Source organism: Corapipo altera, unplaced genomic scaffold, assembly GCF_003945725.1.
Source record: "Corapipo altera isolate COAL_440 unplaced genomic scaffold, ASM394572v1 104, whole genome shotgun sequence".
NCBI classification, from domain to species: domain Eukaryota; kingdom Metazoa; phylum Chordata; class Aves; order Passeriformes; family Pipridae; genus Corapipo; species Corapipo altera.
In genome coordinates this window covers 4,801,779-4,828,690 of record NW_020884920.1, presented here as the reverse complement: position 1 = coordinate 4,828,690, position 26,912 = coordinate 4,801,779, and the positions used below count along the sequence as shown (strand labels likewise).

Here is a 26,912-nt window from a genome sequence, read left to right as displayed (position 1 = left end):
GTGAATCGAGGGCGGCCCCGGAGGGGTCCCGGGGGTGTGACAGGCCACGAGGGGCCGGCGATGCCCTCCCGGTTCTCCCAGGGGGTGGTTTTAGCGCCAGCGGTCGTACCCAAATCTGAGCCTTTAAAACAGGGGGAGGAGCGAGCACCGCGGGGTCTTTAACTGGGATTTTATAGCCCAGCCTGTCACCTCCCTGACGAGCGGGCAGGTTGTGATAAGTGAGTGGTTTAAAATACGGTTCTGAAGGGTCCAAGCGTCCATGCTCTACATTTTCAAGCAGAGCATGGACATAGAGTCCTGAACCACTACGGAGCAGTATGACAGGTCTGAGACCGTAACCACGTGTTCAAAGAGTGTTTAAATAGCCACGGTTAGAATTCCTTAGTTTCACTGCCAAACTCCTAATTTTTCTATGTGTGGGCACAGTGTTTCCTGGTTCTTGAACTTTCCCTCTGTGTTGATGGGTCCTGAGTGTTCCTCTGCCTGGAATGTTTGATCTCCAGAATTGATCAAAAATTGATGCTTTCCTCTGTGGTCCCAAGTTTTATCTCTGGCAGTTCTTGGGTGGAGTTCCAGCTTTTTCTGGCTTTGGTTTAACATGTTAAATATTTTTACTGAGGATATCACGTATAAGAGGTAAATTAAACCTACAAGGTGCAGGTACAAACCAGGTGGAAGATGGTTCTTCATACACCTGTAGTTGAGCTGGAGAACTTTCTGTCATGAGGTTTTGGGGATGCAAAAGGCTCGAGAAGAGACTGTTTGGTTTTATGGAAGTTCTCCCATTAGGGATGAGCCAGGTAGGCATTCTCTGTGAGAAAGTCCTCAGCACAGGAAGGACATCAGCCTCTTGGAGAGAGTCCAAAGGAGGCCACCAAGATGATTAGAGGGATGGAGCAGCTCTGCTGTGAGGAAAGGCTGGGAGAGTTGGGATTGTTCAGCCTGGAAAAGAGAAGGCTCCAGGGTGACCTAATTGTGGCCTTCCAGTACTTGAAGGGGCCGACAAGAAAGATGGAGAGGGACTATTTTACAAGGGCCTGGAGTGACAGGACAAGGGGGAATGGCTTCACACTGACAGAAGTCAGGGTTAGATGGGATATTGGGAAGAAATTCTTGGCTGTGAGGGTGGGGAGGCCCTGGCACAGGTTGCCCAGAGAAGCTGTAGCTGCCCCATCCCTGGAAATGTCCAAGGCCAGGTTGGATGGGGTTTGGAGCAACCTGGGCTAGTGGAAGGTGTCCCTGCCCATGGCAGGGGGGTGGAATGAGATGATCTTTAATGTCCCTTCCAACCCAAACCATCCTGTGATTCTGTGAAAGTAAATCCAGTCCCAGACAGGCATCTGGAGGACATGAGAGCACACAGAACATGTGTACTTGTGGTGGTTTCTGGCTGTCAGCATTTGGCTGCCTGAGAGGTGACATAAAGGGACATTTAGTTGGGCCTGGTGTGGGAATTTCTACTGGGACTAAGTTGTTCAGTGTGTGTGTACAGGGATGGATCACAGAATCCCAGAGTGGCTTGGGTTGGAAGGGATGTTAAAGCTCATCTCATCCCACCCTGTGCCAAGGTCAGGGACACCTTCCACTAGACCATGTTGCTCAGAGCCTGTTTTGAGGAGGTTTTTTGTGTTGTATTTTAGAGGAATGATAGAACTGTAGAGTGGATGAATTGCTCTACCAGAACTAAGGTTTTGCAGTGCCTGAATACCAGTATCAAACCACAGAGAGTTTTACAAGCCCTGTTCCTTCCCATGCATATGGCCTGAAGATTTAATTCTGTATGGAGAGAGCAGTTTTGGGAGTGGATTTCCAGCATTCTTGGGCTCTGGTCCCTCATTGGGAACTTCTTGATCCCTCTGTCACTTCATTGCTGGGTCTTCCCTGGTTTTCCTCTTTCAAAGGAAAAGGCCATAGAACTGAGGGTAGTGTAAATCTTTCTGGGTGGAGGCACTGTTCCTCATTTTATGAACACTTTTGCAACGGTGAGAGAACATTTGTTTTTGATTGACCATTGAAACAATACTCTGCTTCAAAAGGGCGTAGTTTTAATTTATTCAATTAATTGGTGGGGAGGAAGAGTTTGAAAGCAGTTCATGAGAATGGATCTACTTTCTTCATAAGAACTTTTGGGGTTACCAGACCTTCCTGATAAAAATAGAAATGTTTCGTGCAAATAGAAAATGTTGTGGGTTTAATTATACAAAGTAAATTTAAGGATAGGTTTTTACATCCTTTTGTTGTAGGTACTTAGTTGTATCTTTAATGTTCAAAAAAAATGCTTATGAGCAGACCTGAATGGTGGGTAGGGCTTGAGGAGCAGCAAGGAACAAGCTCTGGTGTATGTTTTATTAAAAAAAAAACATGTGGTGGGTTGAAAACTATTGCCTATTGTATTAAAGGAAATGAAATCTTGAGGTGATCCTACTGTTTCCTGAGGTTACATAGGGTTGTAATGAGGGATGGGAATATGTGAGTGTTCTCTAATTAGAGTTTGACAACGATGCTCTTTGTATTTCAGGGCAAATGACCCAGCTTTGTGAACTCATCAATAAAAGTGGAGAGCTGCTAGCAAAAAATCTTTCCCATCTGGATACAGTGCTCGGTGCCCTGGATGTGCAGGAACACTCATTAGGGGTTCTTGCTGTCTTGTAAGTGTTGCTTGCTTTTAATTAAATATCTTAATATTAAAACTCCAGGCAGCGTGCTGAATTGTCAGCCAAATGTTTTTCTTTTGGACACAAGTGTTTTCAATCTGCATTTTTCACAGTGGGTTGGTTTCCTTCGTTGGTGCACGTTTTAGTAATGAAAATACCAAGGCAAATTTGTATTTTCAAAGGAAAAAAACCTTTGAAGCATGTAAATGCCATTACTGTAAAATGGTAAGATGTGGGGGGTCATTTTCCCTCAGGCTCTATTTCTTTCTCCCATGTATGTTTTTATAAAACATACATTTTTATAAAACATATATATTTTCTGCTGCTGGGGTTGGCCAGGGCTTGGAGCAGCCTGGTGTAGTGGAAGGTGTCCCTGCCCATGGCAGGAGGGTGGAACTGGACAATCTTTAAGGTCCCTTCCTGCTCAAACCAAATTCTTTGATTCTATTATAAGTGTTTTCCGTATGTGTTCAGCAAAAAAGTTATAAAATTAGCTTTTAAAACTTGATTTTCAGGGCATTAGTGTGTTGAACTGTAAACATGGAGTGAGACATTTTATTCCAGTGGAACGTGGGGTTTATCATCGTTCCTGGGGGTTTGTCTCTGGACAGCACTGAGGCTCTTGCTGCTGTCTGTAGGTCAAGATAGTGCTTGAATTGCCCTGGGGGTGCTGAGGTGAGGCCCTGAAGTTCAAACTGGCTGTACCTGACTGCCAGTGAAGTATCTGCAGGTTCCACTATTATTTTAAAACTGTCTTTTAAGGGAAAGATCAGAATTTTGTAGTGTTTGTTCTATTACCCTTTTGAGACACAATACTGTAACACGTGGAGATAATGCACTTGATGTTACAATTCACAAGCACCTTGTAAAAATGCATTTTGCAAGGCTACAGCCCACAGATGCTCAGGAACCACCAGAGATGGAGAGAAACTGGAACTGAAGGGAAAGGGCTCCTAACAAGAGAGAAACATCCAATAATTTAATAGTTGAGAACTCCTGAGCACCTTCAAGCAGGAGGTGGCTGCAGGATAGGCAGAAGTGTCCAGGGAAGTTGTGTGGCTGAGTATTAAAATTCATCAGTGTTTCTGCTATGATTTAACCATTGTACCAGGTAAAATGATTTTGCCATAGTTTGTTCCAAATTGTAATTTGCACTAAATTGAGAATTGGGGTGTGTGCATGGAAAAGTGTTTTCAAATGTTGTGCAGCTCCTGGGGAAATCTTACACCAGCTGTCATAAACAGTTCAGATTTGTTTGCAAATACCTACGTGCAGAGACTTAGCAATGAAGATGTAGCTTTTTTTATTAACCTCTAGACATTAAGTGCTAAACCTTTCGCTTCTGTGTTTCAGGTTTGTGAAGTTTTCTATGCCCAGCATCCCTGACTTCGAAACATTATTCTCACAGGTGCAGCTTTTTATCAGCACTTGTAATGGAGAACACATTAGATATGCAACAGACACTTGTAAGTGAAGTTTAATTTCAGACTTTATATGGTTTTTTTTTTTTGATAGTTTGGTGTTACTGATTTTTCACTGTGGTGTTTTTTTGTTTGTTTTTTTACTGTATTTAGTTGCTGGCCTGTGCCACCAGTTAACAAATGCCCTTGTGGAGAGAAAACAGGTGAGCAAGTATCATCTACTACAAATAAGCTACTACATATCCAAGGCTTAAAGGGGATGTTACCAGTCTCTTACTCCATAAAGACTTGCCACTGACTTCACATTAAGTATTTCTGTGCAGCTACTTAGTTGTTCAGTCTGCTGAGAGGTAATGAACAAACCCAAGATTTTAAGGTTTCTTTAAGGAAAACAGAAGGAAGATAAATATTTTGGGAGGAGAGTCACTTAAAAGCATGCTCTGTCACACAAACTGTTAAATCTGTAGTACCAAGAGTGTTCTTCAGGTGATGTGTGTGTGAGTAGGAGAGAGCTGCAAAAATTATTAGCACTGGTGAGCCAGTGATACTAGGTTTGGTGTTATTCTCACTGGTGTTATGTAATGGTCTTAATGAGATGCCTTAAAATGTACAGGAAACTTGATTAAGAAATATTTGACCAGTGGTTTTGTTGCTAAGATACTGACTTTTTCAGGCCACTTTAGTGAAATCTGGCCAGAGGTAGAAGCAGAGATCAAAAATTCTATTTATTGAGAGACTGCAGTATCCTACAAAAAGGGAACCTCAAATAAACTACTACCTAATGGAACCTGTCAATTAGTGTTATTTTTCATTTGTAAGTGTCAACATAAGATCCAATGTGCTGCCATCTATGAGAAATTATCTGAAAGAGATGTAATTTCTGACAGCCCCTGCGAGGAATTAGCATTCTCAGACAAGCCATAGACAAGATGCAGATGAACACAAACCAGCTGACCTCAATACACGCAGATCTCTGCCAGGTAAGGGGAGCTTAAGGGCTTTTTGTGCCAGTAAAAGCTTATAAAATACCTATAACCCTTCGAGGAAATGCATGCTCACATATTGCAATGTAAAAATGGCTTTTCAACTGTTTGGGGGTTTTTTTTCCAGTAGTAAATAATATGATACACTGAAATAAAGTCCAAATCTGACATACAGAATAATTATTAATTTTAAACATTCAGTGCATATCCCCAGATCTTTGGTTTTGTTGATGACTTCCCAAAGTGCTTTGACATCCCTTCTTTGTGGGCCAGAAGTCACCCACAGCTTATTTTAGGAATATCACTGTAATATCCAGCTACTGTCTGCTCAGCTCTGACAAAAGACATGTTTGTCTCAGTGTCTTTGGCCTGGATTTGCACTCCTGTCTCGTTCTTGGCTCCTGGGAGTTGGGGTTGGACAGCAATGTTTAGAGCAATATTTAGTGCTGCCAGCACAGTAGTTTGGCAGGCCTGGAGTTTCAAGCAGCTTTGTCAAAGTTTAATTTCTTTAGGAGTCAGATAATTTATAACAGTTCATAATCTGTGTTAAGGGGTTTCAACCATGATACAATGAATAAACTGTGTTACAGCACTACTGGCACGCTCTGTTTTTTCACCTGTGGAGAAGTGATATTTAGTAAATAGTACTGATTAATTTAGTTTCAACTTCTCTTCCTCATGGAAATCTGAATGGAAATGGCTAATTTATGAAAACTTGATTTATTTTCTTGTAGCTCTGTTTGTTAGCAAAATGCTTTAAACCTGCCCTCCCGTATCTAGATGTGGACATGATGGATATTTGTAAAGAGAATGGGGCATATGATGCGAAGCACTTTTTATGCTACTACTACTATGGTGGGATGATATACACTGGGCTAAAGAACTTTGAAAGAGCACTCTACTTTTATGAACAGGTAACTCTAAATGAAGTGTGGTAAGTCTGGAGTGTGATCAGTGGAAAGGCAAAAGCAGACGTGTAATAGTGCTGAGAGAACACAGCACCTCTGAATTGTCACAAACAAACTGCCTTTAGAGGTGTTTTCCTTTAAGAAGGCCTCTTACAGCCTTATTGCACCATGAAGCTGTGCAGCTCAAAGGGTGATGTTAAATTTATCTCACTATAAATATTTTTCAGCTGCGTGCTTAGAACTGCAGCACAGAAACGGGTCACAGGCTGACACACAATTTTGTGTTTGCTTAAAAAATAGTCCAGGTTTTGCTAAGGCCTTTGCTAATTTTATTTGATTTTTACTCTTCTTCCAGGCTACTACAGTATTTTCTGATTTTATTTTCTCAGGGAAAGAAAAGAAAATAGCAAAAGTGGGAAAACTCTGTGTATGGGGAAAGTGCTGTAAATGTGCAAAATAAGCTGGTGCAGCATTTTTCTTTTCTGTAAACAAGGGTCAGCTCTTGAGAAGTTTCAGTATCATAGCAAACTAAAATCCCCTTTCCCTATTCTGCAGACCTCTTTCATACCTAAATATGAGATCTGATGATGTAACAGCTTTATAAAACCTCCTTAGGGATTGGTGTAAATCCAGGTTCCATGGGAACTGTTTAATCGTTCCTGGTTAACAAGTAGCTACAGGTGATTTCTGGTACAACTTTAGATATATAGCAAGGAAAGAAGTTTTGATTCAATCTGAACAGGATTACTTTAAGGTAGGCATCACTATAATGTGAAATGTTTTGAGTAGCTTGTATAAAATTTCCCTCTTTTTTTGGGTATTTTTGGATAATTAATTTTGACAGAAGTTAGTTAAGCTTCGATGCTCAAAGGAGAATTTCATATGTCATTGTGTCCTTTCTGCATGCAGGTTGAAACTGAGATTTTTATTAATGCAGTAGCTAGCAGGATCTACCAGTAAGTATACTTAATTTCTGTTCTGTTTCTTTCTTTCTTGCTTAGGCAATAACTACTCCAGCCATGGCAGTCAGTCATATTATGTTGGAATCATATAAAAAGTATATCCTAGTTTCTTTGATACTACTTGGCAAAGTTCAGCAGCTACCAAAATACACTTCCCAGATAGTTGGTAGATTCATTAAGGTAAGTCTTGCGAATACAGCTAAATAGTAGAACTACAAATCTGAATTTGTAAATGACTTTTTTTTTCTACCCTCATTTGATGGTGCTGTTTAACATTGGAGATCACGAGAAATAATTCACAGTGTGCCAGAGTACAACCCCATGCTGCCTTTCCAGTATGCAGTAGGCAAAGATTGTTTGGCAATTTTTGCATCTGTTGCAAGCAAACTGTGTTGTTCTGGCACTGGAACAAGTTGCCCAGAGAAGCTGTGGCTGCCCCATCCCTGGAAGTGTCCAAGGCCAGGTTGGACGGGGCTTGGAGCAACCTGGGATAGTGGAAGGTGTCCCTGCCCATGGCAGGGGTTGGAACTCAATGACCTTTAAGGTCCCTTCCAACCCAAACCATTCCATGGTTCTGTGATATTGGTGATACAGGTTTTTAAATTTAAATTTGGAAAAACTTCAGGGTTGAGTAGTAGCCACCAATATTCTCTTCACTGCTACTGCACATCCCTTTATAGCTTTTTATGTTAGAATTTTAGAAATACTCAGATTTCACCTGGCTTTCAAGATGCAGTGTCCTTGGGAAAATATTCAACCTGTACTTCATCTGATTGAAGTACAAAATGTTAAACAGTTTATTCCCAAACTCCAGCTTTTTAGAGAATAAAAGCTTCTGAAAAAGCTGCAAGTTTGGAGTCTGTAGACATTCAGAGAAGGAGGTGTAGGGTGGGAGACAAAACTGCTAGTGAGAGTGTTCTTATCCTATGTAAATAACACACAGTTAATTAGTTCTTATTTAACGCTGAGTTTGCTGATTTGTGACCAAACTTCTGGAGAGTTCCACAAATCTTCTAACTTCAGATACTAATAAAGAAGCTCAAACCATTTTAAGGTGATTTGGTGAACTAGTTTGACCCTGAGTGCCTGTTTTCCATGCTGTGACACATCATGGTCAAGGATGAGTGTCTCAGAGGGCAAAGCAAATTTAATGGGTGGGCAGTGACTGTGCAATATCCTACTTACCTCAAACTCAGCTTTCTTCTTGTGCTGGTCAGCTAGGAAGTTTTTTTCAGGCTGCTGAAAGTAAAACTGTCACACAGAGTCCTTGAATGATGTTTATTAAATCTTATACTGCAGTAATAAAGATTTAGTGTATGAGGATCTGTCATTGCCATAAAGCCACTTATGGGCATCATGTATGTTTTATGAGAAATGCTCGAGCTACTTAAATTTACTTCTCTGCCTGCATGGCTTCTAATGTTAAAGCTCTGAACAGGTTTTGTGGTGCTGGGTGAACACTGTGCTCTTTAAGAAGGGTTCTCATTTTTCTAATTGCAGCCTCTTAGCAATGCTTACCACGAATTAGCACAAGTTTATTCAACCAATAAACCCTCGGAGCTTCGAAATCTGGTGAACAAACACAGTGAAACATTCACAAGGGATAACAATATGGGGCTGGTTAAGCAATGCTTGTCATCTCTCTACAAAAAGAATATTCAGAGGCTAACCAAGGTAAGAGAAATTGTGAGTGGTTTTCCTCTAAGAGTGTATCTCTGAAATATGTTCCATTTAGAGCAAAATGATGACGTAGTAACGTGGCAGAGAAATGACTGAAACTGAGGTTTGTGTCTGAAGCAAATGAGACTAAAATGCTTTACATAGAAAAGCAATTCACTTGGCTACTTATGCATTATTTAAAAGGTGATTCAGTCTATCTGTCAGAGGCATTTGCCCACGAGGTTTTCATGCATAACCAAAAAAGTGAGCAGTGTAACCCAGTGACCTTCATCTCTATTCACAGAATGATAAAGCTGGACTTTACAGGCTACTTCATTAGGGAAGAGTAAGTGAATAGGACAGATTTTGGAAGTGTCTGAAATAAAAGGAGAAAACAGAAGCAGTGGAGTGATGTGCTCCTTCCCCTGAGAGATTGGATTAATCCAGACCTCAGAAGGAAAGCAGTATAGGCATGTCTGGAAGGAAATTCAAGGGATGGACAGTCACCTTTTTCATGTAAAAAGGAGAGGGGTGGGGTCAGGACTGTGTGGGGTAAAAAGGAATTGCAGAAATGGGTAATGACCCCATAAGTGCACAGTGTAACAAATTCATGTCTTTGGAGGAAGAGCTGACTCACGGTCCCTTAATAACTCCGTGTTACACTTGTTTCTCCCCATCAGACTTTCAAAATAAGATTACTTAGGCTACAGAGGATTGACAGGGAAAATTCTTAACATCTGGTTGTAACAATTCGATACTTTGTGAATTTCAGACGTTTTTAACATTGTCATTACAAGACATGGCAAGTCGAGTGCAGCTGTCGGGGCCCCAAGAAGCAGAAAAATACGTCCTCCACATGGTAAGACCTATGACTTGGCTAAACTGTGCTAAAATTAGTGTTTGGGTTGGCAGTACATGGTCTGAGTTGTTCTTTTTCAGGGTGGAGGAAATGCTGTCAGTCTGCTGTGGTGTTTAGACTGTTCTCAAAATATCTAAAAAGCTGATATCCACCTACTGTGTGAATTATGTGTGTCTGGGAAGCTGTTAAAAAGTAAAAGCAAACAAGTTAAAGATTATTCCACAAGGAATGTGTGTGTTATAGTTACCTGAAATTCTGTTCCTGATGATAACTTACATTAAATCCTCTCTCATTTCAGATAGAAGATGGTGAAATCTTTGCAAGTATTAATCAGAAAGATGGTATGGTCTGTTTCCATGATAATCCTGAAAAATATAACAATCCAGCTATGCTTCATAACATTGATCAGGAGGTAAATCTTTAACTGCTTTTGGAATACTGACCAAAGAGCCTTAGTCTGTAAACAGAGAAGCCAGTGTAGGTAACTACAGATGTAGAGACTGAGGACTGAGAGTCATTATTTGACTATTTCACAGTACCAGTATGTAAAGGTTTTACATTCATAGTTACTGTCAGTATATTCTCTCTTGTCCTGCACAGCCTGAGCTGTTTCAGGGGACTGGCTGCTTGCTGTTGGCGATGTGATGATCCTTGAATTGAATGGATTAGAAAGATTGTTTTGAGAGTTTTAGACTTCAAGCATCCCTTCCACTGGCTGTCAATAACCTGCCTGTGGGTGACCCTCAAGGGACTGTCTATCAGAGGCCTTAAAAAGGATGAAGTTATGGATCAAATTAAGGGATTAAAAATGGTCTGGCACTTTTGTCTGGGAGATGAGGGATGAGAATATTTTGACGTGGAACTTTAGCAGGGGCAGAGGTTACTGGTTCTACATGGCACAGCCATGAAATGTCTTGAAGATCATGTCCAGACTGGACAAAGTAATCACCTTTAATGTATATTTTTAAGATGCTGAAATGTATAGAGCTTGATGAACGACTGAAAGCCATGGATCAAGAGATCACTGTGAACCCTCAGTTTGTGCAGAAGGTAATTGATTTTGGTGTCTTGTAAGAGTATGTGAGAGATTCATTCAGTGCAGTGAGTATGTTCTACTGAATGTTATTTACAGTGTTAATATTCCATATTATTAACGATAATATGTGCATAAACATCATGAACCACCATAAAGATACTTATGATTTTTGAAGGGGTTTTCTCCTAATTAATCCTGCAGGGATTTCAATCAGAAAGGAAGTGCATGTTATTTTCATATGCACCTTATTTTCCTAGCTGTTAACTTCAAAGAACTGTCATTCTCAAACCTTCAGGCCTGTTTCTGAACAGAACTAACTCTCTCCCTTTCAGAGTATGGGCTCTCAAGAAGATGACTCAGGGACCAAACCATCCAGTTATTCTTGAAATTAATGTTGCTCACCACTCCGCTTTCAAGTAAAAGCTTACGAAAGAATCACGCCTGGAATAGGGCATTGAGGAGTTCCACGAAGAGAGCAGAGAGAACTGAGCTTTGCTTTTCACCTGGACATTAAGAAAATAAAAGAACACCCTCTCAGTACTGTATAATATCAGAAATATTCTCTGCAAAGAAAAGGAAATCTCAAAAGAAACTTAAAAGTCTGTTGTGGATTTATTTATCTTCAGATTAACATCGTTAATGCATTAAATAATCTACCTTTTGTTTTAAAGGGTTTGAATGTTGCTGTGTTTCTGTAGCAGTCCTCTTCTGCAAAAAAAAAAAAAAAGTGTTATTCAGGGAAGAATACAAACTAGTGTTGGTTCACTTACAAGATAATTATTGGTTCATTATTCTGTATTTAAAGTTGGCTCGAAGTGCAGATTTATATGTGTGGTGGGGGCAGAGGGGTGGAGTTTAAGCAAATCATAATGTAGAGAATTTGCATATGGCTGGTGTAGCTGGTGCTGTCTGTTAAATGAGGAAATAAGAACTGTTCTTCCCAAAAGGATGAGGATATCGGCGAGTCCTTGCGAGGAAGTTTGCTGCAAAGCAGAAATCACTATAGGGAAAAGAGACATGACAGCAGTTTATGATTTTAAGTTTCTGGTACAAAATATTTGCTAATATTATTTGCTCTTAGATGAAACTTATTAGACCTGAACAAAAGGATATTTGGAAGATGTTGGTGTTCTGGAGGATTCTAGATAGGAAGTTGTTTACACTGAAAGGAATTTAAATGTTTGTTCCTATACAACTGCCATAAAGGTATTCAAGAGGCTTTTCTGTGGTGGAAACCAGTGTTTCTACATGGAATTCTAAACAGCTCTCAAAATGCAGGATTTTATTCTGAGATAACGTGCTGGAATGGTACCTGCTTTTTAATTCACTATTTTAAACTTTAAAACTTTGTTGTTGGATTCTTTAAAGTGCTTCACCCCTTAAATCAACGGGCTGCTTAATTTTCTGTAGTTCTCGTGTATCTGAAGATTCTCACTGTTCAAACACCTTCCCGTCAGTGCAATTCTCCTGCTGTCAGGCAGAAATAAACCTGTCATCAAGTCAGAATTCGAGAAGCTCAGCAGCCTCTGCTTCCTGCTGAAACACCTGACTAGGAGCTGCTTGGCACTGCTAACCTGGCAGCTTGTTTTCAGGAGCCCAAGTGGGAGCTGAGCATTTCTGGCTCTTGCTGTGTGAAGTTTGTTTGTATTGAGGTCACCCGTGGCTGAAAATATCCCATTTGTGCTGAAAATATCCCATTTGTACTTCCAGTGCTGATACAGAAGTGTTGGGGCTTTCACCCCAAAGTGGTGTCTCATTTCTAGCAGAACCTCTGTGACAGTGGGTGAAAGGAGGTGTCCCAGGTTGTTTTGATGGTGCATGGTGGTTTTGAAAGTACAAAATAGCAATTCAGTATCAAACACAGTGTATGTAGGTCTGTGGTGTGAGCAGCTCACCACTGAGCACTTGTGCTTCCTGCTGTAGAGGCTTCCATGGAGGCAACTTTTACACGTGATCCTAAAGCAAACTCTTGGGTTTATTCATAACTTGCCTTACCAGTCTTGTAACTAAAGAGATTTATGATTTTTGAAGGGGTTTTTTTTCCTAATTAATCCTGCAGTGATTTCAGTGCTGAACATACACCATTTTCCTCTCTGTTCCCGTGGAAGTCTTAAATGAGTTGGATTAGTGATGCTGTGGGCTCGAGCACCAAGTGGTTGTTACAACCACTGTGGCACTCACAGAAAGAACTGCAAACAACCTACCCCAAACCTCACCCATCCAGAAACGTGCCTGGCTTGCCTCTCCTTACCAAGGGCACACTTGCCAGGGGAGAAAGTATTCAGGATGGTGTCATGGAGTTGGAGAAAAACCACAAATGTCCATTTTTACACCACTAGTTCCTATTAGTGAGCGTGGATTTACCTGCTGAGAGCTGCAGGATGGCTTTCCAGCTGTGGAATTGGAAGCAAACTTAATATATGCAGCTGGCAAATAGCTGCTACATTTTTCTCTTCTTTTTTCTTGCCTACAGTAGATAAAATAAATCCATGCTCACATCAAAAGGATGGCAGAAAGAGCTGTGTAATAGTTTCAAGTGATTCAAGTTATATATCTGATTTTTAAGAGGGCAAATGCTTTTAAAGTTAGAGAACTGCTGAGATTCCTTTTCTGACATGGGTAGTTGTGCTGTTAATCTCTGATTTCTGTTAAAAATTCCGAGTCAGGTCCCACCTGTAGAATCAGTAGATAAAACATTCACCTAAAGTGCTTCAGGGAAGGGCTTTTAAGTCCTACTTTGATAAACACACACGGTCTGGCATCTGCATGTCTTGAGATACTGCTGAAATTAAGTCAGATTTTTAATGAAGCAGCTCCTTCAAATCTTGGAACTAATTGCATGGGCTGGTCAGCTGAGACGCTTTGAAAGCACTTGAGCTTTCTGGTTTTAATTTGTATTTACTGCAGGGAAGAACTTTTGCTCAAATCTAAGAACAGTATGTGCTGTGCTGCTCTGAACTTGGACTCTCAGAGGTCCTGTGGCTGGTTCTTCCCATCCTGCATGGCCACATTTTAGGCGTCATCCACGGAACACTCGAGTGCACGCTTTGATGTCTGAGTCCAATTTTGATGCGTCTTAATTAGCACAGACACGAAGGGTGGTTTCTCTGAAGGCAGTGTTAGACATGCAACTACCATTCGTAGCCACAGGAGGGGTCTCTAGGCCAGCTCCTGTTAGACTTTTAAATGTTTCTAAGAAGAAACGGTTCGAAGCTGTTTGTGTACAACCCCCCTCCTGTTTTTGTGCCACCGAGGAGCCCCAGTTTGTGACCTCCGCTGACACCCACAGCGCTGCCATCGCGCCACTGTGTAACTCCAGCTGCCTCCTTCCCAACTTCCCTTCTGTGTCCCGCAGCACAGCCGGTGTTTGTGTTGTCATAGGCGATCTGTATAACCTAGAAATGTTCTCTTGTGTGGCCACAATGGCCAGGGAGGTTAGTCCTGAGAAGTTGTTTAAATGTGCTATTGGAAAATAAAGATAACAAACGAGTCGTTCTTAGTTTGTCTTAAATGAGATTGTAGGTTTTCTGTGTCTGGGTTTTCCTTAGGTTTTGGGGGGGCTCTTGTTCCTGTTGCTTCTCAGGCTGAGACTCTGGGTGACGGGTGGGAGGCTGCTGGTTGCTGTGTGTGGCTGTGCCCTCTGCTCAGGAGCTGTTCCAGCTCTGCTCTGGGCATCTCTGAGCTCTCCTGTCCTGAGTGATCCTGAGTAGGAACAGCATTTGTGTGTCTTCCTTAGGAAGTGCTGCTGCAGGTCCGTGTCTGAGATGGGCTGTGGGATTTTGGATGGAACACTTCTATTGTCTCAGAGCAACCTGGTCTAGTGGAAGGTGTCTCTGCCCACGGCAGGGGGTTGGAACGGGATGGTCCTTAAGGTCCCTTCCAACCCAAACCATTTTGGGATTCATATCTGAGCTCTGTGTTTCCATAATAATCCATCTTGCTGACCATCTCTGTATTGTTTTCATCAGACATAATGATTAGCCCGTGTGTGACTGCTTGGATCCAGATGTGTGTATTGTAGTGGTGTCAGCAGTAGCTGCACTTTTTTGGATTTGAGTACAAGTTTTACTCAGTTAAATGATCTATGTTGTTATCTTGTTGAAAACTTAACTACTTTTGTTTTGATTGGGTTATTTAAAACTCTGTAAGGGGCAGAGGGGGAATCCAGAGCTTTTATTTTGAAGCCTGAAAAGATTCATAGTTCACATGGAATTTGGTTTATTTTACATCATAGATTCCTAGAGCAAAATAATCCTCTAATACTTAAACTTGATACCCTCAAGAGAAACTGGAGTAGTTTAATGGAGTGAAGGGTCTGTAGTGAAGAACCTTAACAAGTTAACTTGGGTTCCCTGCCCTTCCTGTGTAAACACCTCGGTAGAGCTGCTTTATAAACTGGGAGAAGACAATGCGCTGAAGTCTTCATCAGCCCTAATCTTAAATTCTAAACAGTTTAAGGAATTAAAACACACGGTACTGCCAGCGTGCCGAGTCTCTGACGAAGTCACGCCCGGGCTGCGGAGAGCACGGCACCGCCCTAGGGGCTACAGCGGGGGAAAGGGGCTATGTGGCAGCCGGTGGCGAAGCTCGTGAGCCCGGTAGCCACAATTCCCGACCCCGCCGTGTGCCCCCGGTCCCAGCGCCCATTCCGGCTCCTTGGGGGGCTCCGCCCGGGGCCCCTCCCGGAGCCCGCCGGTCACGTGACCCGCCGCGCGGCTCGCACCACTCCGCGGGGGGAGTGCGGCTCGCTCCCGGTGCCGCACCGGCGGGTCACAGGCGGCGGCTCGGCTCCTCTCGGCTCCTCGGTGATCGGACACTGCTGTCCCCGCTCTGCGCTCTGACAGCGGGGCAAGGGGACAGCGCGGGAGGGAAGGAGGTGCCTCCGGACCTCCTCATCTCCCCCCTCTCTTGAGGTAATGGCTCCGCCCGGCCCCTGTGGACAGGGCGGCCCTGGGCCGTGCCACTGCCACAGCCGGGGGGGGGTGTGAGGGACACTCGGAAGGACAAGGGGAAGTCCCGGCTTGGTCCCGCGGTACGAACGGGCTCCTCATCCCTCTCTCTCACCTTCTCCTCCATATTCTCGCTGCTTCTTGGCGGCGGCGGCGGGCGGGCGGGGAGCTGTCTGCGCCTGTCCCCCCCCGGGTGGCGGTGGGGGTGGTACGGCCGGTGGGTCAGTCGGTGTCAGGCGCCCGCGGACACGGGCCGGGCCGGGGGATCCGCGGTGAGCGGGGCCGGGCCGGGGGGAACGGCCACGGGGAACCGGGACCGGGGAACCGGGACCAGGGCCCGGCAGGACAGCTCGGCCCGGGTCTGGCAGGGCCTGAGGCGTTCGGGTCCGGGGGCGCTCAGCAGGACCGGCCCGGCCCGGCCTGAGGCTCCGGGGAGGGAGGTCTGGTCTGTCAGACCTCAGCCTTGATCAGAGGAGGCACCAAGATATCCAGAGGCATAGAGCCCCCTTTCCTGTGAGGAAAGGCTGGGAGAACTGGGATTGTTCAGCCTGGAGAAGCGAAGGCTCGGGGTGACCTAATAGTGGTCGTCCAGTACCTGAAGAGTACTTATAGAAAAGATGGGGCAAGACTATTTAAAAGGGCCTGGAGTGACAGGATAAGGGGGAATGGGTTCAAATTGAAAAAGAGCAGGTTTAGATTAGATGTTAGGAAGAAATTCTTCCCTGTGAGGGTGGGGAGGCCCTGGCAGAGGTTGCCCAGAGAAGCTGTGGCTGCCCCATCCCTGGAAGTGTCCAAGGCCAGGTTGGACAGGGCTTGAAGTAACCTGGGCTAGTGGAAGGTGTCCCTGCCCACGGCAGGGGGTGGAATGAGGTGTTCTTCAAGGTCCCATTCCAACCCAAACCATTCTGGGATTCTATGAACCTGCCCCTGTGAGGCCAGAGATATTTGGGCATAAGGGGTCAGTCCAGCCCCATTCCACCCCCAGTGGGGCCTGAGGTGTCCTAGCTTAGCAACAAGGACCTGTATATGGGGTGGGGGGTACCGGGCTGCTCCCCTCCTTTCTCATCAGGACACAGAGAGTTGGTCCTGGATCAGTGGAATGCCCAGGGAGATGGTGGAGTCCCCATCCCTGGAGGTGTCCAAGGAATGACTGGATGTGGCACTCAGTGCCCTGGTCTGGTTGACAAGGTGGTGATCGGTCACAGGTTGGACTGGATGGCTGGATGGTCTTAGAGGTCTTTTCTGACCTAAATGACACTGATTCTGTGATCAGGTGGAGTTGTGCTGCTCCCTTAGGCTAAGCTTAAAGCCAGCTGCTCCTGGAGGGATGCAAGCGAGACTGGCACCACTCGGACCCAAGAGATGCTGTGATATCCCGTGTGCTGACGCTGTGTGTTCTCTCCCCTCTGCAGGAGGCCTGGGGGGTGTGCTGAGCTCTCACTATGAATGCCATCGTTGCCCTCTGCCATTTCTGTGAGCTCCACGGCCCTCGCACTCTCTTCTGCACGGAGGTTCTGCACTCGCCGCTGCCCCAGGGCGCGGGCAGCGGGGACATCTCTGGGCAGAATGAGCAGGCGGAGGAGGAGGAAGGTGGGATCCAGATGAGCAGCCGGATCCGCTCGCACAGCCCGGCAGAAGGGGCCAGCGCCGACTCCAGCAGCCCAGGGCCAAAGAAGTCAGACATGTGTGAGGCAAGTGTGAAGGTCTGAGTGTGGACATCAGCGGCCCTTGGCTTGACTAAAGGGCTTGAAGTTCTCTAATGGAAATTGAGTTATTTAGAGAGGGAAAAAAGTGTGAATTGCACCTTTTTGTGTGTGACTGCTAGTGCCAGATGATCTCCAAGTCCTCATAAACTGTAATGATCCATGGCAAGAGGATGAAGGAGCTGTTGTTGAGCACACAGACCTTTGACAGGATGTTGTCTTGAGGTCTCTTTAAACCCTGCGATTCTGTGATTCTCTTGTGTCTGAGAAATGCTTTTCTCATCCTTGAAGAGCATTTACTTTGTTAGATTAGGGCAGTCCATTTATTAATAATAATAATATTAAGAGCAGTATTGATTAGGAAACAGGAAAAAATGCAAAACCAATTAAAACAACAGATAAAATATATATATTCTCAATCATTCAGGGCTTTTCATCCTGGAGAAGAGAAGTTCATGTGGAAACCTCCTAGCAGCCTTCCAGTATGTGAAGGGGCCTGCAGGGAATCCAGAGTAGGACTCTTCATCAGGAACTGTAGGGGTGGGACAAGGAGTAATGGGTTCAAACTGAAAGAGGGGAAATCCAAGTTAGATATAAGGAAGAAATTCTTCCCTGTGAGGGTGATGAGGCCCTGGCACAGGTTGCCCAGAGAACCTGTGGCTGCCCCATCCCTGGAAGTGTCCAAGATTGGACAGGGCTTGGAGCAACCTGGGATAGTGGAAGGTGTCCCTGCCCATGGTGGGAGATTGGAACTGGGTGATGCTTAAGGTCCCTTCCAACCCAAACCATTCTGGAATTCTATGATTCTCATACTTTCTTCTATTAATATTTGCTCTGAGGTATCTCACTTTCCCTTCTGTAATGGCCAGTTTTGTTTGGCCACTTGGTTTCACAGCTGCTGTAACTGAATTTTACCACTTCTAGAGCCAGCACCAAGTTCACAGTGAAATAAAGTAGCAGCAAATGAGCGTAAGAGTAGAGGAAGTATATCACAGAGTTCTGTGTGAGGAGGTGGGTTCAAATCCTGACCCTGACTCCCATTTCTTTGTCTTCTGAGTAGCTGTGTTCCTATTTATACGTGTAAGTAACGTTTCCCGGTGTTTTGAAGGGAATACTCAGAGGTCTTTGGAAACCGGAATAACTGCACACTCATTTATGGCTGGATTTGCTTTTCTGCCTTCAGGGGTGCCGCTCTCTTGCAGGAGGACACCCGGGATATGTCAGCCATGACAAGGAAACCTCCATCAAGTACGTCAGTCACCAGCACCCCAACCACCCCCAGCTGTTCAGCATCGTGCGCCAGGCCTGCGTCCGCAGCCTCAGCTGTGAGGTAACGGCCCTGGGGGACAGGGGGAGACCCATTTATGGGCCTCTGCATTGCTTCAAATCCAAGATGCTGCTTTGCTGATCCTGGCTGCTCTGTGCAGCCTGAAACAGGGAGGGAATGAGGTGGACAGACAGGCACAGAAGCCTGGGTTCGTTCCAGAATTGGTGGTAATTTGTAAGGTTGATCTTTGATAACCTCGAGGGTTCCTTCCTCTCACCTTGTGAGATTAAAAATATCCCTTTCTTGTTTTTGTTCCTCGTGTTTATTGTCTTTCTTTCTAAGATAAACTGGTTTTGTAAAAATGTCTGAATCTGTTGTTGAGTGCCAAGAAATATTTGGTCTTTGTGGACCACTGGCATTCATCATCCCATATAAGTGAAGGGAAAACCTTACAGATTAATGAGCATTTTTGTGCCAGGATCAGCAAAATCCCTTTTGGACTCTCAGTATCATAGTTGAATGGAGCTGAATTCTTAAAATACAGTTAAATTGAAGGTTTTGGAGTGTTTGTAGGATACCTCTGGAGGGCTATTTGACCACACTTCTTGGATAGTAGCCTAAAAAGGGCTTCATTTATTCACCAGGTGTGCGTTAAAGTTCAGGAAGCTGTTCAGTTTTTTACTCTGTGATGTGTTGAGCTACTTTAATGTGAGTGTCCCCTCCCTTCAGGTCTGCCCAGGACGTGAAGGCCCTATTTTTTTCGGAGATGAACAGCATGGGTTTGTGTTCAGCCACACCTTCTTTATCAAAGACAGCCTGGCTCGAGGTTTCCAGCGCTGGTACAGCATCATCACTATCATGATGGACCGGATTTACCTCATCAACTCCTGGCCTTTCTTGTTGGGAAAAATTAGAGGCATCATTGATGAGCTGCAGGGCAAAGCACTGAAGGTGGGTCAGTGCACAGAGTCCCTTTGACTCAACAGCAGCAAAACATCATGATGACTGATTGACAGCTGAATTAAAAAGCTGATCCAGCTCATGCCAGGGTGGGCATTAAGGTTGACACACAAGGGACAAGAGGGTGGTGCCTATCCCCATCCCTGGAAGTGTTCAAGGCCAGGTTGGACAGGGCTTGGAGCAACCTGTAGAAGGTATCTCTACCTGTGGCAAGGGGATGGGAAGAAGATGATCTTTACAGTCCTTTCCAACCCCAACCATTCCAGTATTCTGTATCTGGGAGTGCAGGAGGGAAGGATGCCTTTGTCATTTTGAAGAGTCATTGTTTTTCACAGACCTGCTAGACAATAGCTCTGTGAGAAATTTAAGTAACTAAAGTTGTGAAGGACAGTGATTTTTGAGCACAAGTGTTACTTAACAATAATTTTAGTCAATCTGAGCACAAGATGTCCCTTCTCTCTCTTTTCCCATAACTGGACGAGCGTGTGTGAGTGACGCACCCTTTTCACTTGGTATTTTTGCTGTGATTTTTCGACTCTGTGGGAACGTTTAATCTTTCTCAGTGTCTGACACTGCCCTTCCTCTGTGTGCAGGTGTTTGAGGCAGAGCAGTTCGGGTGCCCTCAGCGTGCCCAGCGCATGAACACGGCCTTCACCCCCTTCCTGCACCAGCGGAACGGGAACGCCGCCCGCTCCTTGACATCCCTGACCAACGACGAGAACCTGTGGGCATGTCTGCACACTTCCTTTGCTTGGTGAGGCCAACAGTGTTTCCAGCTTCTACAGCTCCTTCCCGAGGAGAAAACTGCCATATTCTGAAAGGCTGGGAATGTGCTTTGAGTGTTTGTGTGGTTTTTCTCTTGAGGTAATAAATCGGACTGGGCGGAGTAGTGTCTTAATTGGAAGGAGCCAATGCTGATGCCTTTAGGACAGAAAAAGTGTCTTTTTGCTGTAAAGTAAAACTGATGTGGCAGCTAATAGAAGCCATGTCTGTGTAGATGGAAAGGTTTTGCAGTGTAAAAGTGTGGAAGAAAAGAATAGAAGATGCTCCTACTCCCAGTGTGCTCTACCTTGAATTGACCTACTGTGGTGGTTCACCTGAAGGTGCCCGTGGTTTGTAATCAGCAGTGTGGGAGGGGCAGCCATTGGGCTCTGTGGGAGTCCAGTTGCTCCAGTGCCTGAGTGTCTTGTTAAACTTCCCTGGAAAGATGCCACAGAGAGGGTTGCAACACTGGCATGTGATTTGGATGGGGGATAAGTGTGTTGCAAAAAGAAATTGCGAAGTGGTGGGATCTGGGTGACTTTGCATGGCAGTGACTATAAGATGTGTTGATAGTTCCACACTGAGGAAAGCACAGGGATGTGTTGGAAGGAAACACAGAGTGGTTGGTGGTTGGATTTTTTTGTTGAGCTCATGGCACCGAATTTCTTACTGGTTTTTTGCACCCAGCAAGCAGCCTGCATAAACACTGCTTCTCGTTCTTTCAATGTCTCCAGGCTTCTGAAAGCTTGTGGTAGCCGACTTACAGAGAAACTTCTGGAGGGAGCACCCACAGAAGATACCCTCGTTCAGATGGAAAAACTTGCAGGTGAGATAGAAGTTTCCAGAGCTGGAAAGACCCTCTGAGAATAGTTTGTATGCATAAACACCACGTCCTTTGATCAGCATCACAAGCACAGCATCTCTCATCAGCTCTATCTTCGTGGCAGTCTCTGCAGCAGCTGATGCTCTCTCCCATCTGGAGATGACTCTGACAGGAATGTGAAATCCAGGCGCCTCAAAGGCTCTCTGCACGAAGATGTGGTGTTTGTCACTTGAGTAGGAGTGTTGCATCATCATGATTATTGTTCTCTCTGGCTGTGCTGGCCCTCCCAATGAATCTACAGCCAGAGGAATTTGCAGTCACCACATATAGACTTCTTGCTTCTTTTTCTGTGAACTTTCTAAAATTAAAGGATCATAATTTTTTCGCTTGCATTGAATTATTTAATTAACCAATTTAGGCTAAAGCTTTGGCCATAACCTTTAAAACTAAATAGAGAACACATTGCTGTCAAAAGATGTGACTCTATGTGCTGTAGAAGATTAAAATCCCTTCTTGACCCTTCAACGCTTATCTTTTATCTGAATTAACACTTCATTAACTTTTAGGTGTGTCTGTGCTGTTGCCAGTGCTTTCAGTTACTGTGTTCTGAGCTCTGTCTTCCCACATACAGCCAAAATCACATGGCTGCAGCATGTGGGCACTTCTGAGACAGTTTTCATTCCTAGAGAGCAGCAGTTTTTATGACCAGTCTGCCTTTTTTTGCCAGATCTGAAAGAAGAGTCAGAAGGCTGGGATGGTTCTGAGGAAGAAGAGAAGCCCTCTTCCCAGCCAGATGTTGTGGAAGGGCAGGAACTGTCTAAATGCTCACCTGAAACATCTCTGATGCCAGATTGCAACAGCTGGAATGTAGCTCACAGAAGGTTGTCTGTCTTTCGCTCTCTCAGGCACATGAGACAGGTAAAAGAGGATGCTGAATTCACAAACTTTGCTCCTGATAATGTTTTTTGGAAAGGTATATTTATTCCCTGCAATCTGCACTTCTTTCCTGGCTCTGTGTTCAGCACAGTGCCTGCCCAGCCAGTAACACGATATCAGCTGCATCTCTGGGGACACTCCCTTGCTCTGGGATCACATGGGCCTCTAGTGATCATCAGTCATGTGGGTTGGGATCATATGACTTCACTCCAGTTCTGCACTTTTCATCTTCCCAAGAGCAGTGACACTAACCTAATACAGAGGTTGTGCAGCATCTTCAAAGCCATTATCCTGCATGTCAGCCATGTTTTTGACAGGGCAAACTGGACATTTCACACATTTTTGTAACCAATGCAGAATGCTTTGGGTTTGTTTTTCAGGTTCTTGGGGCATCAGCATTCCGAATGCTGGCTTGGCATGTTCTGATGGGGAACCAGGTCATCTGGAAAGCTCGAGATGTGGATCTTGTCCAGTCTGCCTTTGACGTGCTACGGGTAGAAACTTTTCCCTTCGTTTCCTGCCTGTATATTTTTACATGTATTTCTCTAGTAGTCCAGCCTTTATAATGACCTGTCTCTGACATTTAACCTTGTGAACAGTGTGTTCTAAATTATGTGTTTTTGAAAACAACAACAACAACAACAAAAAAAAACAAAACCCAAAACCATGCACCAAACAAAAACTCTCAACCTTTGGATGCCTTGCTTGTCCTCAGCAACGGCGTAGTCTTTCAAGCTGAGTAGGATAATTTGATCACCCAAATCAGGAGCATCTGCCTGAGCAGTGCTCCAGGTCTTGGCTAGCCCTGGAATTCAGGGAGAAAACTGTACTTTACTCGTTTAGTTGCAGTGTTTCTCTTGATGTGTCTCCTGCCCTCTGCAGACGATGCTGCCCATCGGGTGTGTGCGGATCATCCCCTACAGTGACCAGTATGAAGAGGCCTATCGGTGTAACTTCCTAGGGCTGAGCCCACACGTCCAAATCCCACCCCACATCCTATCATCTGGTAAGAACCTGCTGCAGAACCCTCTCCTTCCCTTGTCATCTTACATTAGAGGACACCAGGCTATTGGGGTTTTTTTTAATAAGTATTGGCTGCATGAACTAAAGCCTGTGCCGCTTCCTTTTGTTTTCCCCGTGTCCTTGCCTGATCAGTGGTTGAAAGGTGCAACACCTTCTTCATGCACTGATCCTGGCAGGGTCTGTAGCTGTGTTTTATAGTCTGGACTAGCACAGTTCATGCTCTTTTGGGCTCTTATTGCTCTAGAGTTTGCAGTCCTCGTGGAGGTCCGTGCTGCCACCCGCTCCAGTCTCTACCCAACTCTGTTTGACGACGAGCAGTCCCTCAACAAGTACGAGTTTGTTGTCACCAGTGGTAGCCCTGTTGCAGCAGATCGAGGTGGGTGATTTGAAAGCAGAAAAGAAAACCTGTGTCACTGAGGTTAAAAGAGCATCTTGATCTTTAGACTGGTTTTTGTGCTGTTCATGTACTGGCCCTTAAGGAAGCCTGAGTAGAAGCCAGTTAGTTTGCAACTGGGGTGTTGCTCTTGGAGGTGAGATTCACAACAGACTGATTAATTATGCAGGATTTGCTTTACCAGATCAGCATTTTGGTTATTAATTTTCATAAATGAGAAATGGATTCTGTAACATGGGTACAGGAATAATTGTAGGGAAATTCTGTAACCCACAGTGAACACTTCCTATCCTGAAATATTTGTGTGTTTATTTTGAGTAAGTCTAACTTATAAGAACCATGGCATTACTCATCTCCCATGTTCCACTTGATAGGCAGGTAGGACTGCTAGAAAAATACCCAGAGTTTTTTATTTTACTAGCTTTGTTCAAGCACTTGAACATCTGCACCCAGATGTGATCTGAGTCAGGTCCATCAGTCTTGTGTTTTCTGGGAAGTCTTAATTTAGATGAGTTGCCTTCACTGAGTGTCTCAAAAGACATAGCATATGGCTCATCCTTCCTGCTCTGTCCCTTGAAGATGCAGATGCAAAGCAGAGATTTGCTCTCTCCATAGTGTTCTTCCTGTTGTAGATCCCACATGTATAATTAGTCTACTTTCCATCCAAACAGTGGCATGTCCAGAAGCTTCTGGACAAAAATAGTCACTGAAAGGTCTTTTTTCCACCAAAGCATCAAACTTACTAGGCCACAGACTGCTGGGAAAAAAAGCTTCCTAGGGAATTCCAAAAAGTGGTTCAGAAGTGCCTTGGGTTGGATATTGGTTTATTTTTTCACCAAGTATCCTGGAACTACCTTTAGCAAAAGGAATATTAAACTGAGAGTAAGTGGAGACTTCAGAATTGAGGGTTTATGTTTTTATATATACGTTTGTATGTTGTACAAAGCATTTGATAAGGGAACAACAAAATCTAAGTAGCATTTAAAAGTGGGTCTGAAGAAAACAAAGGCTCCTGTTTGCACGTGCTGGGGTCCTTCACTAAATTCCATGTTGCTTCTTGGATCAGATGCTTTTCTAGTGGGATGATCTTCAACTCCCCTTCATGGAAATGAAATCCAGGAAGGCCACTGGAGGATGTATTCAACAGTAGTAAAATAGTACTAAAGGTGTAAACAGGTAACCTTAACTTGTGTGTCCTCCTTCTCACCCTTTCCCCCTCTTCCTGCTCCTGTAGTTGGCCCAACAATCTTGAACAAGATCGAAGCTGCCCTGACCAACCAGAACCTCTCTGTAGATGTTGTGGATCAGTGCCTTGTTTGCCTGAAGGAGGAGTGGATGAAGTAAGTACAGCTGCTTTGCTTTCAGAGAAACAGCTTTGGCACTGATCCTGGAGCAGATACAGCAGAGTGCAGGACAGATTTGTAGTCAGGTAACTTCTGCTGTAGCTCGACGGTAGCTGGATTTACAGGAGTAAATTAAGTCGGTAGTTAAGAATATCAGAGTTTTTCTGCTCTAGTCCAACTCTCTTTTTGGCTTTCAGCAGTTTTTAACCTTTATGCTTCAGTTCACACATCTGTAGGTCACCTGCATGACAACACCTGTCTGCCTCACCTTCCTTAGGAGGATTAAATATGCAAATACCTCAGTGCCTGTCAGTGTGCAGCCATATCCCAGCACAGGTAACATGCCAAACAGATGTCAGGCTTGTGCCTGCAGGCACTACATTTCAAAGGTGCAAGTAGCTGTAAAGGAAGACCAGTCAGTCATGTGAAGTAATTCACGGAACATCACAAATGCGTGAATTTACCTGAAGGCCAGATGGACACTAGATGTGTCTCCCAAGGAGATTCCCAGTGGTCACAATTAATTGTTGTACTTTCCGCTAGAATGAAAAAAACCAAACTAGAAATATGCTTGTTACTACTGAAAATGAGTCACCTCCCTAACTAATCCCTCTTCCTCATCAAAGCATGAGAATAGTTTCCATAAAACACTGGTTGAAGCTTTTGTTAATATTTGTTTGCCAAGAGAAACTCCACTTCTTGCTTGTTCCATATTTGATGCGTGAGTCCATTTAATAGTGACAGGAGTCTCTTGTTTCTGCAGTAAAGTGAAAGTCCTCTTTAAATTCACTAAAGTGGACAGCAGACCCAAGGAGGATACCCAAAAACTGCTGAGCATTCTGGGAGCTGCAGAGGAGGACAACGTCAAGCTTCTCAAGTTCTGGATGACCGGCCTGAGCAAGACGTACAAGTCCCACCTGATGTCAACAGTTCGCAGCCCAACGTCCTCAGAGTCCCGAAATTAAAGGGTGCCCAACCTCCCCTGCTGCCTTCAGAGCAGGGAACCCCGAGTTACCTCTGCTGAGCCTGCAGCACGTGCTTTAGGTGGATGGTGCAGCTCCAGCACTGTCCTCCGGTCCTCAAACCAACTTGAAGAGTGACTTGAGTCTTTTCTAATTGCTGTGAGACTGGACTAATAAGTGCTAATACACAGTGCTGCTCTCTGTCTGAAACTCAACTCTCAATCTATACCTGCACACTCGAGACTAAAACACAGCAACGCTCAAAGAATCAGTGTGAATTAATTAAAATCCCATCCTGTCCTCGTCAAGCATTATGGTGCGGCAGCAGACCTCAGATCTAGCTTCCTTGGCAAGACTCAGATGCCTATGACAACATCCAGAGCTCCTGGGATTGGATATGGTTAATCTCAGCAAATCCCACATAAATCTCCAAAATGCCCGAGAGAACAAGAACCAAAAAAAAGAGACGTCACAGGGTGTGGATCACATGTAAATTATTTCAAACCACTTTATGCTCAGATTTAAGAGACTATTTTCTGCTGTAGCATAAGTCAGGATATCCCATGGGAGTCCTGTCACTCCTCTCTATTTATTTATATCTTAACTTGAGAAGTTTTCAGCATTTGCTTTGGAAATCTTGTCTGGGAGGGCGAATTGTAAAATAAGAAGTCTCAAAATGCAGCCTGCTTTCCTCTCAGAGGGTAAAATACTTGCCTTGTTTTGCCTGTGGTTGCAGAACTTCCAGGTAATGAAGATACACCCTCACCAGGATAAGGTTCTGGAGTTCTTCTGTCTTCAGAAGTAGTTTTTTAGCTTCCTAATTAAGTTAAGCAGAAGAGATTCAACCTGTAGGTGCTCCCTTATATAACTCTATAGTAGCCATTTTTGCTTAATAGTTCATGGAAACATTGGTGCATTTTTTAATTACCTAAACAGGTATTCCTTATCTGTACTGTAAGGAATCACTGTTTCTGTTGTGAAGTCTACGGTTTATGTCTTTTTTTGGTTTTTCTGGATCATTATTGGGAAAACTTGACATTACCACAGACATTCTGACCAAGCTAAAGGCAGGTTTTACCCAGGTGACCTTCTACACTCATTCAAGCTCAGAGAGGATGTTCCAACTTGTCACGAATTCTGTTCTTATATATAAAATATGCAGGTTGATTTTTGTCTGGAACATCTGTACAATGGAGACAGGCATTAAATCTCATAAGAGCTATTTTTGTAAAAGGAACAAAGCCTGGTTTTGTGTTAATTTGCAATGTGTTTGTGTGTGTGGTGGTGGGGGAAGCAGCAGTTAGTCCA

General features: G+C 44.2%; 2 protein-coding genes across 5 annotated transcripts; both read left to right on the top strand.

Annotated features, from left to right (window-relative positions):
* Positions 1-2,490: 2,490 nt before the first annotated feature.
* COPS3 (COP9 signalosome subunit 3) lies at positions 2,491-13,973 on the top strand. 2 transcript variants are annotated; one of them, XM_027656488.1, is made up of 11 exons: positions 2,491-2,648; positions 4,008-4,120; positions 4,229-4,278; positions 4,963-5,055; positions 5,793-5,972; positions 6,968-7,108; positions 8,429-8,602; positions 9,360-9,446; positions 9,745-9,858; positions 10,416-10,496; positions 10,815-13,973. In XM_027656488.1, the coding sequence occupies exons 1-11, from the start codon at positions 2,524-2,526 to the stop codon at positions 10,866-10,868; spliced, it is 1,212 nt and encodes a 403-aa protein (XP_027512289.1). In that variant the 5' UTR covers positions 2,491-2,523; the 3' UTR covers positions 10,869-13,973. The 2 variants fall into 2 exon arrangements, with proteins under 2 accessions (XP_027512289.1, XP_027512290.1); XM_027656489.1 differs by having other exon boundaries at positions 2,517-2,648; positions 4,895-5,055; positions 10,815-11,152.
* A 1,484-nt stretch (positions 13,974-15,457) lies between these two features.
* On the top strand, positions 15,458-26,841 carry FLCN (folliculin). Of its 3 annotated transcripts, none has more exons than XM_027656666.1 (12): positions 15,458-15,514; positions 16,844-17,122; positions 18,318-18,464; positions 19,131-19,352; positions 19,955-20,115; positions 20,858-20,949; positions 21,674-21,864; positions 22,263-22,376; positions 22,765-22,888; positions 23,150-23,281; positions 24,534-24,639; positions 25,406-25,607. In XM_027656666.1, exons 2-12 carry the CDS (start codon positions 16,874-16,876, stop codon positions 25,605-25,607), a joined length of 1,740 nt encoding a protein of 579 aa, XP_027512467.1. In that variant the 5' UTR covers positions 15,458-15,514; positions 16,844-16,873. The 3 variants fall into 3 exon arrangements, with proteins under 3 accessions (XP_027512467.1, XP_027512466.1, XP_027512468.1); XM_027656665.1 differs by lacking the exon at positions 15,458-15,514 and adding an exon at positions 15,635-15,703; XM_027656667.1 differs by lacking the exon at positions 15,458-15,514 and having other exon boundaries at positions 16,874-17,122; positions 25,406-26,841.
* The last annotated feature ends 71 nt before the right edge of the window (positions 26,842-26,912 follow it).